The 15,978-nt window shown below is 43.2% G+C and overlaps 1 protein-coding gene across 13 annotated transcripts in view; it reads right to left on the reverse strand.

The window, feature by feature from the left end:
- Positions 1-15,978, reverse strand: part of PAG1 (phosphoprotein membrane anchor with glycosphingolipid microdomains 1) — an 846,294-nt gene that overhangs the window by 82,240 nt on the left and 748,076 nt on the right. For all 13 annotated transcript variants that reach the window (XM_069621261.1, XM_069621265.1, XM_069621260.1 and 10 more), the window contains one exon: positions 2,648-2,744. In XM_069621261.1, the coding sequence (XP_069477362.1) occupies positions 2,648-2,744 (97 nt within the window). The remainder of the gene's footprint in view (positions 1-2,647; positions 2,745-15,978) is intronic.

Genomic DNA, 15,978 nt, shown 5'->3' on the forward strand with positions numbered 1-15,978 from the left:
CACCTTGGGTCGGAACCCCTGTCCATCATCATTGCAGTGTCACTCTACAAAACCCTAAGTTCACAGTCCTTGTCTTCAGCCCTCACTTTGCCTTCCATAATCGACTAAGCTGAACCGTCGCCGTTGCTCCACTCACTTTAATATAAACATTTATTTTCACTTTATATCAAATCGATATAAAAATGATAGCCACTTTATATAAAATATACATTTTATAGCAAATCAAAGCAAATCGATATAAAATGTATAATCAAAACCCTATCAAAAGGAAGGCGTGACTAAGGCATGAAGCAGGGGATGTGTCCACCTGTCAAAATGTTGATGTGCGTAAAGGGGGCCCCCATTAACTACTGAAAGGGATACTGCAACTTTCATAGGTTTTTGTACAAACCTTTTCATTGTCTACTCCTGTTCTTATGTATTTTCAACTAGCCTTGAATCCATCAGAGCTAGTATTTAGGATTTGGGATATCTATGTAATCAGTGTTCAGCAGAAAATGAACTCCAATGAAATAGTTGGTTCACTTAATTGTTAATTCACCGGCTAGTGATCAAAATGTATTCATGCTACGCAGGCAATTCAGCACTGAGGGGAATCCCAGAAAACAGAAGTGGGTGCCATTCGTCAACATTTCCTCCGATTACATTTTAATGCTGCCACAAAATGAACTTTCCATTGAAAAGGTTTCAATTGGATGACTATCCCGAAGGATCACGGTAGGAAAGATGTTAACAAAAACAGATGGGGGTAACTTTGTGCCGGGCCGTTAGGACGTTTCAGACTCTCAGAATTCCACTAGTTTTTCTACCTGCTAAATGAGTTCGGTAAATGGGCCACTCAGCCTTTAGCTATGACCTCCATGAGTGTCTCAGGCTGTGCTTGGTTACAGCTTTCATGGCTGCTGTTCAGCTGGGTGCTGAAAACCGGAGTCACGCTGTGTCTCCTTCAGTCCTCCAGTGTCTTGTCAGGTCTCTTGATGGTGTCTCGTACCCCAGAATTTCAATGCCTTGACTTTTCCATGTCTCCTCTTGCTCATCAGAGACCTCCTAGCGTCTTACCTGCAGCGTCTTGCTCTTTCCAACTGCCCGCCTTCTACTTCTAGGGCTCCCTCTTCTCCGGGCACCTCGGCACTGTCTGCCACTATTCAGATTCCTTCCCTTTGTTCCGTTCATTCCCTACATTCTCCAATCCATAGGTGCACGTCGGTTTATTATGAGGCTTGTCCCATGAGACAGCAGTGAAAGCATTAACATAAAAGACAGACATGCGTGTTGTCTGCTTGCTTTCTGTATGCAACATTACTGACAATGGGGGTCATTACAAGTAGGCCGGTCTGGAAACAACGGTACTGGTAAGCTTGCCGGTACCGAGCGGGTGCCTTTCAGCCCTTAAGGTCTTACCTGGCGGGCTGAAAGGCACCCGCTCGCAGACCTTGACGGATGCACCAGCACCATTCATGAATGGGGCCGGTGCATCCGACCTCCCCATTCCCATTGAGTCCAATGGGACTCAAATGGGAATGGGGAGTAATTGTCTGGTGCCCGGCAATGGGCAATTACTGGGACAGCCAGGGCAGTAATGCCCCTGTAAGTCCCCATTGCTGGGCGCCGGAACAAAAATGACTCTGGCGGCAGCTGTGCCGTTTTTACCGGCACAGCTACTGCTATACTCATTATGAGACCCAATGTTTCCCAGGAAAGGGAATCTCCAAAATGACATGCTTGGCAAAAACAAAAACAAAAAACTTTGCCCGAGCAGAGAGAACGTACATTTACCATGATAAGAGTTAATTCTTGTAAATGTATAAAAGTCTCTAATGCAATAACATTTCTAACGTGACTTGGTAGCTTCCATGACATTTCTTTTGACCCTAAACCAGGCAACAAAGGCATTGTGTATCTGAGTATTTTGTCACCTATGGTAAACCTGTAAAAGCCTCATTACAGAAATTGTTAGTCCCTACCTCACTGTGGTAGGACGGCCCAACAACAAACCTGGGTGAGGGCTCCTGCAGATGGGTCAATGCCAGCCAGAAGGATCTACTGACTGACAACAAAGGTAGGCAGCTGCGGGTGCGTTGCTGGAAACTTTCCAACACAAATACCCCAATACCCATTGCATTAATGAGAAGGGCACTAAATAACATTTTCCCAGGGTGGGGTAACCATGAGGAACAACCATTTCTGCAGCAGGAAAATGTTCTGTGATGAGGTCACAAAAGTCTTACATTACCTATACTGCGGAGTCTTTGCCCATGAATGTGTTTGAGGCACTGAGAAGCAGTAGAGAGCTATTCTAGGTTCAGGATGAGGAGCAATAGAAGACCACCAAAGGATGATTTATGCAGAGGAATGCTTTGACATAATGAAAGGTGGCACAGGGAAGTAAAAAGGACAAGCCAGAGTTGCTAATCACTGGTGAAGTAACTAAAAAGGTTTCTTCCAGAGTTAGGTATTCTAAACAAGACTAAATGGATGCCAAGATAAATGTTCATGTTCAATTGCCTAGGATGAAATTCAGACCCCCCTTGCCGAAGATCTGGCGAGACATGTCAAAATAAATGCAACTCGAAGAAATCTGCTTCATCACAATGTGAAGGCTTACAAGTAAACAACTATTTAGAACAACACTGCATGGGTCACTCACCATCACCATTGCTAATGCCGCCATTCTGGTAAGTGCTGGGAGGGGGGTCTGTTGCCAAACTCGTGACAGAATGGCTAAACGTCTCTTTGTCAGAAGGCTGCAAAAAAACAAGTTAATAATATGAGTAAAGAGCACACCAACATGACACTATAAAACAGTATGTTGGAAGGAACATCAAATTAAGTCACGTCCCTGTCCGATATGTGCAATTAATTAATGCATGTTATATGTTTCCAATGTTTTATTACACTCTTCTCTCCATTTCATGGATCATGAGCTTCACAAACACAGACTGGTTTCCAACTGTAAGTGATTCCAACCCGGCACTTCACCTAAGTCAATGCCTAGCGTGGGATGCACAACTGAAACCCTTAAATATTTATTTATGTCTATAGGTTTTTATTTCTGAACGCGATGTACCACTTATATCACGCCCCTCTCTTTGAATCCCCCCGGTCACACTGAACCAGGAAGCAGGCTGGTTTGCAAAGTTAAAACATTTATTTAGATTTCACTAATATATATATCTATATATATGTATAAAGGTTATACACTAATCACCAATGGGGTGAAGTCACACTAACAATCTCTTTAATCTCACGGAGTAATGATAGGAAAAATAATGCAGCACAGAGATAATACCTTTGTGTGGGTTCAATCAAAAATGCAATATGATTACTCTTTCCCCCTGCACACTACTCAATCCCCCCAATATGCAATATAAAAAGATGGAAGGAGAGAAACAGGTTTCAGGAATACAGGATTCAACAAAGTAGTATCAATCCCAATTTCCCCCCAGCAAACACCAGAGAAAAACAGAATTGATTGGCAAACTTGTCAAAAATGGTTTAAAGTTGGCTTTGCATGAATGGTAAAACACTGAAAATGGTTTTAATTCACTGAAATTATTTCAATACTAGTGGGAGCCGCTTTGGATGGTATCAGACAAACACTAGCAATGATTATAGAGTAACTAGCAAGTTGAAAACTTAATTTTGAGGTTGGGTGCAATGAACAGCTATTTCACACGTTATAGATTTGAGCCAAACGAAATATTTGTGGCAAACTTTTCCGCATGCGGTAAGCGCGATTGCGGAAAAATTATAAGGAGCTGAGAAAGCTTAGGATGTTAGCTTCAAGTAGACACTTAAGTTTCGTTTCTAGCATAAACGGTGAAGTAGTTATGGAGTTTTTTGTGGAGGTCATTGTTTTCAGAGAGGCAAATTTTCAAAACAAGAATGCGCTTTTAAAATTACAAAGTTTCTTTACACTAGGGGTAGACTATGAAGATGCAAACTACACTGGTTTCGCCTGCCGAGACGCTAGCCTTTCTTCAGAAAATATATTTCAGCGCAAAGATCATTTTAACACTACTATTCCAAAAGGACTAAAGGATAAGAGAAAGAGTTCAGGCAAGACAAAAGATTCTAACCAATTCTAATGCAGTTCTGGATATAAGAGAGGATGGGTTTGGATAGGGATGACATATAGACAATACATATGTTAGTGACATTCCTATGCTATGGATACTCACTACCAATGTTTGGACAGAACCATCAGGGATTCAGGTCAGTCAAGATCTCTGGACAGGAATTCTGCTAGGCACACCCGACTGGACTCAAGGCGTTCTGGTCTGCACTCAGCAAGGCACTCTGGACACCGCACGGTGGGACTGGACTGGAACTCTCAGGCTCTGGTTCACAGCTATCTGGTCACAGCACGGTTCTACTGGGTTGGATTTTTGAATTCTGGCAATAATTCTTAGCAGGAAAGCAGCTACAGCACAGCCAGGCTGTTCTTTGGTTCCCCTTAGAGGCCTGGGTTAAAATCTGGTTTCTGGATTTTTAAAGGCCAAGCTGAGAATGGTTCAGCTTGGAAATGGGCCTTTCTGCTTTCAAAGTTTCTGGATTCTGGAGTCTGGAATTCTCTTGCAAAGTGCTCCGCCAGCAATCTGGTTGGTGGGTGAATGTGTGTCTAGGTCCTAAGCTGTCTCTATTTATGTGTTTACTAAAGGGGTGGGTATGCTGAATTATCCTAGGCACACCCTCTAGGTATTATATTGGTTAGAGTCTTTCCTCTCCCTTGATTGGAGAAGAAAATAGTGTGTCACCATGACGATGTGCTTTATGATGCAGGGAAAACCTCCCCTTTGCACATGAAATCTACTCTTCATATAATGCATATTTACAATTTTACAAACTTGATAGCAATAGCATATCTATATCACATATTTTGTGGAGCAGGTCTTCATCCAAGCCCCGTTGCTGTGAGAGCTTGGGCCTGGATTTGGCAACTTTTCGCACTTTTGTCCGGGACACAATTATCTGATTTGTCCACCATTTTATACATATGTGCGCATGATATCTGGGCATAATCATATGAAGTTTAATGCTTTTGACATCAATACAATTGCTACCAAAGCAGATTTATCACTACACCTTCTTTAAACTGTGCCCCCAAAAATTCACATTAACAATACTGTAATTTTACAGTTTTTACAAATTCGCACAGTCCTTTGTCGGCCCTTTTCAAAAATATGCTTTTCTGTGCTTTAAGAATCAACAAAAATGTATGTTCCCGCCCCCAAAGTTTCTGGTGGCTCAAGAGCAATCCCCGCCTTCTTCCTTCAGCAGAGGCTACTATTGACACTTGCAATCTGCATATCCTTTCAGCCAAGGAAGTCCTTTGTCTCTCTCAGGAGCAGCAGCCCAAATCTCCTCCCCTCTTCATCAACACCCGAATGCGATTTCCTGGCTTTTGGTGGGAAGCAGGAGAGGTGCCTTTTGTTGGGGCAAGCTGGGGAATTTGCTTTGTAGTTTTGGGCTTGCATCAGGCTGACTTTAAAAATCACTTTAAGTTTTTCTTTGATAAAAATAAACTTACAGTTTTAAAACAGGCAAACAGAACTCTAATTCAAGTCTTTAAACCAGGGAGATTAAATAGTTGCAACCTATATTACTTTTGATATCAAGTCACTTAATTCCAACCATTTGATTTTAACTGCACAAGTTTAAGCATCTAATGCAATTACTGACAGCTGTCATACAGGCGGCCAGTGGTACTGCACCCATATTTTGACAGATTTTCACAGGCAATCACACTTTTTAATGTGGATATTCTGATGATAGATTCTGCTTTTCCTGACATTGTGTGCTCATATTGACTCCTTTAATGAAGTGACGGGTAACACCCAGCAAGGATGTTGGATGTTCTTTGATGTTTTGAACCATTATTTTGTATTTTCAGCAACCAAGAAAAAAGGATTTCAGAGCAATTTTTGGGTTTCCTAGCAATAAAGCACTGCCTTTCATGCAGTTTCCATTTTCACTCGGTGGGCAGCCCAGTGACAGTTTTCAGCAGTGTGGTCTCCTTCCACTACTGACAACAGGCAAAGTAGATTGGCAGCCATCTTTTCCGGTTTCACAGCGCAATTTTCATAGGTTTAGCACGCATAGGGCTTTTGCGGCCATTTTGCGGATTCTGGTGCCACCAGCACACAGGGATGTCGCAGGGCAGAGCCTAGTGGGTTAAAACATCCCACACGACGTAGCTGCCAGGACCAAACAACCTGGTCATTTCCTACTTTCTCAAATCCTCTACCCAACGTTGGCTTTGCTTATGGAACTTGGATCAGGTTCGGAGTGGTCTATAGGGTAAACGGCCCATGGCTGAACCAAAAACACAAAATGCTAGTGTGGGCCAGTTTTTTTTGGTCAAAGTGGGACACTTTGTTGGCCAATGTGGGCCTGTTTGATATGTTACTTCACTATGTGGCTGGCAGTTTTGACCATTGTTGACAGTTTATGTTAGAGCGTAGAGAGAGCAAAGTATGTGACGCGCTATGGCCCAACGGCGACCCAATCCTAGATGTGATCCTATGTGATGTGAACGAATTTGAACACACCAACAAGCATGTAAAGGTCTTACAAGCCAGACAGGCAGAGAAAGGCAAGCCTGTATTCAGAAAACAAACCATTGAGTACAAACCGCAGAATGTAGACTGCACAGAAAAAAGATGCTCGGGTGTGACAATATGTACCACATAGCTAGCAATGGAGAGTGACCAGCTATCAAAATGATTTGAGGAGATGCAAAAGGGCCATGTACCCAAATGCTGTGAAATCAGAAACAACATAATCAGTAAAAGGTCCACTGGCTCAGGTCCAAGTGGAGGACAAATGCACACTGTGGAAATCCAGTAGTCGTCGTTCTAATATGTGACATGTTATGGGTTTTTTATTCAGATAAGAAAAAAACACCTATCTAGCTATGAGGCAAGTTCCCTGACTAACAAAACTAAACATAAGGGTGCTCGTTTAAGTCCAAAAGAAACAGTTCTTAGTCCAACCCCTAGTAGCTAACAGGCCCTACCACTTAGTAAAACCTAACAAAAGGAAGGCGGCCGGAGCAATAGCCTCTGTCCTTGGCTTCTGCCTGGCCCAACACTTGGTTCCTGATTCTCAGAAAAAGGTTTTAAAAAAATCATCAAGTTTTGAGTTTCTTTCCACAAACTTCATCAGTTTCTCGCTGTACAGTCTTCAGCCTCTCTGCAGGTTCTGTATGCCAAATTTTAAGTCTTCACATATATTCCATATGGTTCAATTTCTCTGGAAAGACTAGGTTTTTTTAACACAATTCCACCATTTCGCACTTAGCGCTTGACAGTGCCTTTTTTTTTTATCGTTAAGGGTTTTTTATTTAACCAAAAAAATCAAGATTAATTAAAAAAAAATATTAAACATAGCGCACAGCTTCAAATAATGTCCTCAATATTTTTCCATCTTTCAGAAAAGCTATCTTTCAATTGAGCTATTTCTGACATTCACGAATTTGGCAGAACATTCCTGTAAACTAAGCAAATGTAAATCTAGCCCAATAAATGACAAATGCATCCAATGTTGCCTACGCCTATCTGGGGTTGTCATCTCACACGAGCCCTTCATCTCGTTATGCACTTTACTCCTGCGGCTGCCTCTAGCCTCAGTCGCACTTTTCTATGAATGAGAGAACCAATCACACCATTGTTTCTGGTCAATACTCCATAATCTACCTTCACTCCTTTTGGATGCTTTTTAAGACAGTGCCTTCTTGCCTTGTTTGGAAACACTGCAACCCATTAGGGTCTCTCTCTCCAGCCAGTTCTGTTCACCATGTTTAATGTTTCCAGGATTTCCAAAAGCCCTATGTCCCTTTGATAGGCTGGCTTTAGCAAGGCATCGGTAGAGTGACTGCCCGTTTGGGTTTTCCTGTCTCCTGTAACCCTTGTAGCTTCCTCAGCTTCTGATACCAAGGCTCGCCCTCTCAACAATGTTAGCTCTTCGGGGAATTGCTTCCCTTAGTCTGTCCAGCAGTTGTACTTCTTATGAAGAGATCAGGAATCCGACTTCTCCACTGCGGTCTAGTATCAGCGTCAGTTAATGGGCCCCAGGCCCATCACAGTTTCCGTGTGGTCATGACACCAGGCGAGACGGTCTCTTTACCATCTCCATCTCTCTCCCTACATTGGCTTCTTGGTTAGTCAGGATGCCAGCCATCTGGCATCTTGCTAGCGATTTGTTCGCTCTCCATGCTATCGCTCGCTACGTGGTCTAGCATGGCTCTGCCCCTACAGGACATCTTCCCGTCAGACGCTTGCCTCTGCATAGAATTCTCTCCCCTCTGTTCAAGGTTCATAGTCTTTGTATGAATGTCATCACAAACAAAATGGATGTGTCGTCGTTCTTTGCGTGTGCAGTTTAGGTGGGATGCAGCATTACCCAAAGCCAAGGAGATTGAAGAAATGCCACTATTTGGTGAATCCAAAACAGAAGAAACAGTCTTTTTGATTCCCATATACTCAGACAATATATTCCTGATACGAAACTCCTTCTAGGGACCGGAATCGTTGTCCCTTAAGAGGGGAGTTGCTCCCAGTGAGTTCCCACTTTCCCAGACCCCTATGGACAGTCTTGTTTAGTGGGCTCACCTACCTAGCCTCAAACTCAAAGGGGGTGACTTTCCCTGGGGAGAGGGGATGAATTACCCAAATTCATCACAACAGGTCTATCCAAAAATTTATGCAATCGACTATACCGAAAGATACTGCTAAATAACATCAATTTTAACCCTATGGCACACCGGTGTAAGAGTATAGTAGGATGGTTGCATCTTGAACTAGACTAACAGATTGGTAGTGGGGCAAGCCTTCATCACACAGAGGCACAACTCCACTTTTAAGGTAAATTCAGCTGGAAGAAATTATCTATGAAACCGGACTCCAACGCAGAGGAGATTACCATGATTTGTGGGGATACGGTGGACTCCAGTGATTTAGTATTCAGAGAAGGTAACGGGTGCCTAAAGGGTTTTACCCATACCACCAGGTAGAAGAAGCCAGGCACCAAATCAGTTACAAATATTGTATGCAATATTCCCATTTCTATGAGAGTATAGGTCAAGGCTGAACCATTAACGGCAAAGCATCATATTGAGAACAGAAGCAGCAGAGTGGGTATCTCTCCTAGTAACAGTATTCAAACCCACAGGCAAGTTAAGGTTTTGCATAGACTTCACATAACTCAAATGTCTGGTGCTTAACCAGCACCTTCTGCTAAATATACATGAGGATTTCATCATAACAGGGTATGTAAAGGACATCTCCCATGTTTCATCTCAGGGTAGCATATCATCAATTATGGCTCCAGCCCGAATCCAGGCAGCTTTCGGCCTTTATAAATCTGGAAGGACATCTCCAGTTTGTCTACATTCCACTTTAGTTAAGCCCCTGCTGGCTCAGTCTTTCTGAGTATAATGGACAGCTGTTTCAGTTGGAGAAATAGATACTTTACTTCCAGGCAGATTTACTGTATGACAAGGCTAGTGCCTCGGTTTTGTAGAGTGGAGAAGGCACTTCTCTCAGCCACGGGTAGGTAGCCTAACAAGGAGAAATCCAGAGCTGGTTCTAGCCCTGAGGAGGATGGTGGCTGTTGAGAGGGCCCCAAAGTCTGACCCCTTTATGTCGGCCTGCACTGGAGCAGTACCTACTGTGTCTCACACCATAGCTCCAGACGAAAATGCTTGCCAGAGTCTTTCTTTCTTCTAGAGCCTACCATCAAGATTTGGAAAACAACCGGCCAAGAGGACAGCCTGTCAGAGCCCCATGGCAGACAGACAGAGAAGGCAGAGACTGAAAGCCATTGATCTGGAAACAACCCGCCCGCATCCCTCTCGCCACCGCCAACGGCAGAGAACCAGCAGAGTGAGAGGTACTAGACTACCTCAAGCCTACGTGGCTACAGATGAAGCCGCAACACATTTCATGGCTCTGGCAACACACACTCACAGCTGGTACCCTAGACCACAAATCACTATAGAATGGGGTACAGATCCCGACCCAAGGAGGACTTACCCAAAGGGAACTGTGACGATTCACTGGATCTCAACACTTCTCTCCAGAGGGGAGCCTTTACCTATGAGACTAGGGAGGTGAGGTTGCTACTCAATAGGGCTCCTAGGGGTTGTAAAAAGTGGGAGGACCTCATTGGGAGAGGCATCTCCCATGGGGATAAGGACTTGTGTCCCGTGAAACCCCCCCCTAAACCCTTGTTCCCAGAAGACATGGCCTTATTAACTCCTTCCCAACCTGAAACAAACACTGTGTGTATTGTGAAGTTTCTACTATCACAACTGTTGGGGCAGATAAGGCTGAGATGAAGAAAGAACCAAAGAAATATACAGAACAGTGGAAGGGATTACCAAAGAACTGCGACGAGGCATTGGCAACAAACATTGACGCTACGCTGGGGCAGCCCAAACAATATGAAGTAAAGTCTGAGGAAGGACTGGAGGTGCCCGAGAGCAGCACAAAGAGCAGTGAGTGAAGCTGGCCTCTGTCCTGCTGGGCCCGGGAATTTCAAACCTTTGCTGCCTGAAATCTTGAGAGACAGTCGTCTTGGAAGGAGAAACCGAAAGTAACTATGCAAGCTGGGGTAAACACGAACTGGGTTAAACCCAAAGCAGGAAGAATCCAGCAGTTGCATGGCCTCTCCAAAGTGGACCATGCGGTCCATAAAATACGCCGAGACCGCCGTAGCAATGATTCTGTGCTGCCGCATAGACCAAAGAGGAGTAAAGCAATAATACGCGCTGTTAAGGATTTCAATCAGACGAGACACACCTTGGTCTCGGCCTAGTATGCAGCGCACGACTGAAATGCTCATCTCTTTATATAGATTCAATATTGAGATGGTACACCACTCATATCACACCCCCTTTTCAAATACCCCGGGTCACAGTGGACCATGAACCAGGCTGGTTGGTAAAATACAATATTTATTTATTTTAAAATTCAAAATAAATCATACACTTTTTAATATGGGGCAGCAGTCACCAATGGGGTGATAATTACAATGAGAACGTGAGCAATGCACAGGGTTTAACCTTCTAGTGGAACATATACACAGCACAGCAGAATAGGAGCACTCTTTGATTTAGGAAAGATAGCACCCAAGTTAGAATTTCCCCCTGAAATGCTCCCTCAATCCACAAATAATCAATTCTGAGTGCATAAACAGAAGCAGCAGGTAATTAGAGAAACAGGAAACGGAATCCAAATCTGACCTTCCCTCCCCAAATAAGAGAGAAAAACTGATTTTAAACACCTTGCAATGTTATGAAATGACACTCGGAAATGGACAAATAAATAATGAATGTGTGTTAAAAACCTTGAAGCAAATATAATTTCTCACTAAAGCAAGAATGCAAAGACACTAACAATCACAAAGAATGGATTATCAAAAGCATACAGTTTGAAAATGAGTGGAAAGTTTAAGACATATTGCAGCAAAATGACCCGTTGGAAACTTTGGGTAATTTCAGGCGGGAATTGCAAAATTGTAAACGGTTTATAATAAAAATGGGTGAAATACACTGATTTTGAGTGCGTTTTTTTTGTTGGGTTGTAGAGATACATCACAGAACAATATGGAAGTGAAATTAAGTCTCTCGCTGGTAAATTGGCTGAGTTATGCAAGATATTAAAAGGTGCGCTTTGAGTAAATTGGAGCTGCGAAATAGGAAAGGAAATAAGTTGTGACCAGAACAGTTTTACTTTACAGTAGAGTATTCAGGCTAGGCCACCAAAGATGGACACAGTAAGAGCCAGGGTTGATTTGCGACTTCAACCCAGTCACCCCAGCGCCCAAACCTGGCGGAAACCAGTCCGATCACTCCAAATAGGACTAATGGTTTAGGATTACAAATCAAGGGAAAGGTTAAAGGGATAATTCTGACAGTTTTAACAAGTTATCAGGATAAGGATAAGATGACTTAGAGAATGGGATAAGGACAAAGACAAGATATGCTATGGGTTTCTATGGGGTGGCGATTATACTCCCAGTCCACTCTTTAGTTTTGGGATTTTTTGTACCGTCAACGGTTCTGGTCACTACACGGCAGCACGCCTGGCAAACAGCTGGGCAGTTCTGGTCACCTGATGGCACTTCTGCACTGGCAATTCTGGTCACTGGATACTAAAGGTCAGCTGGATGGATGCATTGCAGCAGGCCTGCATTTAGGGGGCAGCAAGCCAGGGTAGTTCAGGAAGCAAAAAGGTACCACAGCTCTTCCCTTTTTCATGGTAGATTAGTGGGTTTTCAGAATTGAGGCCTTGCTTGGAATAGGATCAGCACTGCTTGGGTTTTGCAGTGGGCTCTGGAGTAGGGTCAGCAATGCTTTGGCCTGGTAGTCGGGATCTGGAATCTGGGTGGATGGAACAGGAACGCAGCGCACGAACATCAGGAAGAGTGTGTGAATAGAGTCTTGTCAGGGACTCTTATTTATAATGCATAGTGACATCATAGACTATATTGCTGGGCCAGCTTGGCTAAGCCCGTCTACAAACAACTGGATTGGACAATCAATGTTGGTTGCCTCCTCTGGGATGTGACTCAGTTCAGGAGGTTGCATTTTATGATGTAAAGAGACTTCCCACAGACCTTTTTATCCAAAAATCTATCCTACCAGAAATTACACATTTGTATAGTTGTAGCATCTTAATAAATGACATACTCAGGTTACATATTTTATGTAGAGCACAGCCGTCCAATCCTGTAATCTGTGAGACATAATTTTGTCCTTTTGTACTTTTTTGGTAATTTTCAGTGTGAAATATTTGGCCTAAAATTCCATAACTTTATACATGTGTGGATCATCATAAGGGATGCAAGTATAAAATGGATGCTTTTCTTGTAATCCGCAATACTTTGCCATTTCTATCCCGAAGGTGTCAGTGACTTCTACAATGTCTCAAATTATAAAGTCTTGCTGCAGAGATAAAAAGTCTTTAAAGTTTAACTATACAATAGTCTTTGGAAGCAAATGGCAGTCCTTTGTCTTGCACTGGACCATTTTTTTTTCTTTTTCAGCTGCCATCAACTGTCACTTCAGCCCTGGGTGGGGTGGAGGCTCCCAGTTTGATTGAAGATTTTATGGCCCCCTTCACTTCACAGGTTAGTGTCCCACGACTTCTATTGTCCCAGCCTGAAGCACAGACGAATGTCTGACGGGGGTTTTACCTTTTTACCGACAATAAAGGTCAGCAAGGACTAAAAGTTCTAAAAATGCTACCACCAAAGTTTCGAACACCAAAAGTTTGAACCTTTGGTGGTAGCATTGCAGGTAAGTAAAAAAAAAAAAAAAAAAAAAAAAGAATGTGGGGGCTGCCCCCTGCAACACCCTGCTCACTATTGTGTGTGGTATAGTGAGCAGGGTGTTGCAGGGGACACCCCCACAGCACACCCACAAAAACAATAAAAGTAACGGGTGCTGCAGGGGTGTCCCCTGCAACACCCCGCTCACTATACTTTATAGTATAGTGAGCGGGGGAAACCCCTGCAGCCCCCGTATGTATGTGTTTGCATGAGAAAGATGCAAACTTCTAGTAGTTCGCACCTTTCTCATGCGACTGTTCCGACCGTGGCAAAATCAGCAGCGGTCGGATCGCATAGATCCGTCTGATGAGCGTGTGAACTTTCTTTTTCCTTGTCCATACAAAGCATTTTCAAGCTAGCAATTATCACTTTCGTGTCCTGTAAGTTTATGAAGCTTTAACTCTGCCAACCGGAATAACCTGTTTATGACAGCTTGCAAATCCAGCCAATGCGGTTTAAACCTTTATTTTCTGATATTTGGTCCCGAATTAAAACAAACAGCCCACTTATGTATTTTCACCACCAACAAAAACCATTCACATTGCTAAATAAGCAGGCTTTCATTCAAGAGTTAACTTTTTAAATGGCCATTTTTCTCCTTTAGTTTTGCAAAAGCCCATTTTCACACGTGTTGAAAACTGCTTGCATTTCCTATCAAATTCGATTTTGCCATCTGACTTCCCAATATTGCTTCGCAGCCATTGTTATTTTCTTCTAGGCAGTAGTTTATTTGAAGCAAAGATGCATTGAAACTGACCTGGCTCAGATATCTGGAGTCTCATTTGAACTACTGAGCTTGGATACATTTGTAAAGAAATGAATGTGTTTTTCCCATGCGAGTAAAAATTAAGTTCCTTGTTGATTTCTCTCAGAGTTGGTTTGCCAGGGCCTGTCATTCAGAATTCATGACTGGTTTTGCTGAGGCACAATGAGATACTGGGCATGGCAGGGCCTTATTAATCACAGTGATTTAAGGAAGAACAGATGGGAATAGAGTCAGCAGCATTATTTTAAAGGTGAAAAGTTTCCTTTATAATGGAGATCTTGGGCTTTCAGCAAAGCAGTGCTGCCTTTTCACTCCATTTCTTTTGTACAGGTAATAACACACTGGCACGCTCCCCTAGTGTGTCCCCTTGTTCCACCCTACCTCTGTGTGCTTAGCAAGAAGGTGCAGCCATCTTTTTGTTGCTGCAAAAAACGCAGTTTTGAGGTCCTGGTGCGCACAGGAGCCAGCACAGCCATTTGCTGTTTACTGCAGAAAGGCAGCTTGGTGATCTGTTGAAATAATGTTGAGTGGGTCAATATATCCCACAGCACTGAACATGTACAGAACCAACAGCGACCTGAGACCCCCCCAGGACGAACCGGTAGCACGCCCCAGTGACGATACAGTAAACCGGAGTTGCGGGAAAGCAGTGTGGGGTCCAGGGAGCACAAGGAAAATTCTTCAGGAGTGAACTCTCTCATCACAGTAGTGATACCCAAAGAACCAAGAGTTAAGTATTCCTCGGCAGTGAACTCCCTTGTCACAGTAGCAACATTCAGAGAATCAAGATTTAACCAAGAGTCAAGCATTCCTATGGCGTAATCTCCCTCTTCACAGTGCTGACATGAAAAAAACAAACTTCAAGAGGGCTTTGAGAGTGAATCCCCTCATCAACGTGGTGATTTGAAAAGTCATAAATCTCAAGTGTGCCTCGGGAGTGAACTCCCTCATCGCAGTGGGAAAACCAACACATGTGAGAGATACCAAAAGGACAAAGAACTCAAGATATAAAATGTCCTGATAAAGTGCCAGCAATAAGAATATGAGTGGATAAAGCCATAACTCTGTTTGCAAATCCTTGGGAGAGAATAAAAGCTTTTTAAAGGACTATCAAGGAATGGTCTCCAAAACTCTTCCAGATAGACCAGAAGCGTGTCATTCTCCTGGTCCAGGTGTATTTGGTAAATCAGATTGTATTGCAAGGGACTGTAGAGGAGCAGCTTTATACCTGTGCAGGAGACCCAGCCCCCCTCCCTCCTATATGTTGGAGACATGAGACTGTGCCGTGTTTGACAGCAGCCGCTGTGCCATTGAAACAACCCTACCGAATGTATCCCCGAAGTGATGACAACCTAACGGAGGAACTCCCTGAAGGAATATGAGAAAGAGCAAAGAAAAGAAGTTTGTGATGCCATCAAAAGTATGCACGACGTCCTGAGATACTGACTGAACAGAATGTATAGATCCTAAAGAAACTAATGATGAAATAAAGAATCAAGTGAGCTTTCAAATATAAAGAGGATGATTTGTGCACAAAGTGCTGCAGAATGTGAACCGTTCAATAAATGTACAGATGCTGCTATACGTAGAGAATAGAATGCAGGCGAGGCCACCATTATATAGAAGCTGGTCATCGGTATCATGAATTTAATAAGCCAGGACCCATGAAGCGGAACGGGAAAACTGTCGCAGCAAGTATAAGCAGAATCGTGGAGCTGAATGGCGAGGTTGTCTGGCATCAAGTCAAGACTGAAACAGACAATGTCAGCTATCTATTCTGGAAATGAGCTAAAGTGTGGAGAATGAATCATCCAATGTGAAGGTGCAAAGAAAGAACGATAAGAGTGTCAAGTTTAATTAATTTAGAGCATTTAAAA

The sequence above is a fragment of the Ambystoma mexicanum genome, chromosome 5q (genome assembly GCF_040938575.1).
Source record: "Ambystoma mexicanum isolate Mex_15411 chromosome 5q, UKY_AmexF1_1, whole genome shotgun sequence".
NCBI lineage: Eukaryota > Metazoa > Chordata > Amphibia > Caudata > Ambystomatidae > Ambystoma > Ambystoma mexicanum.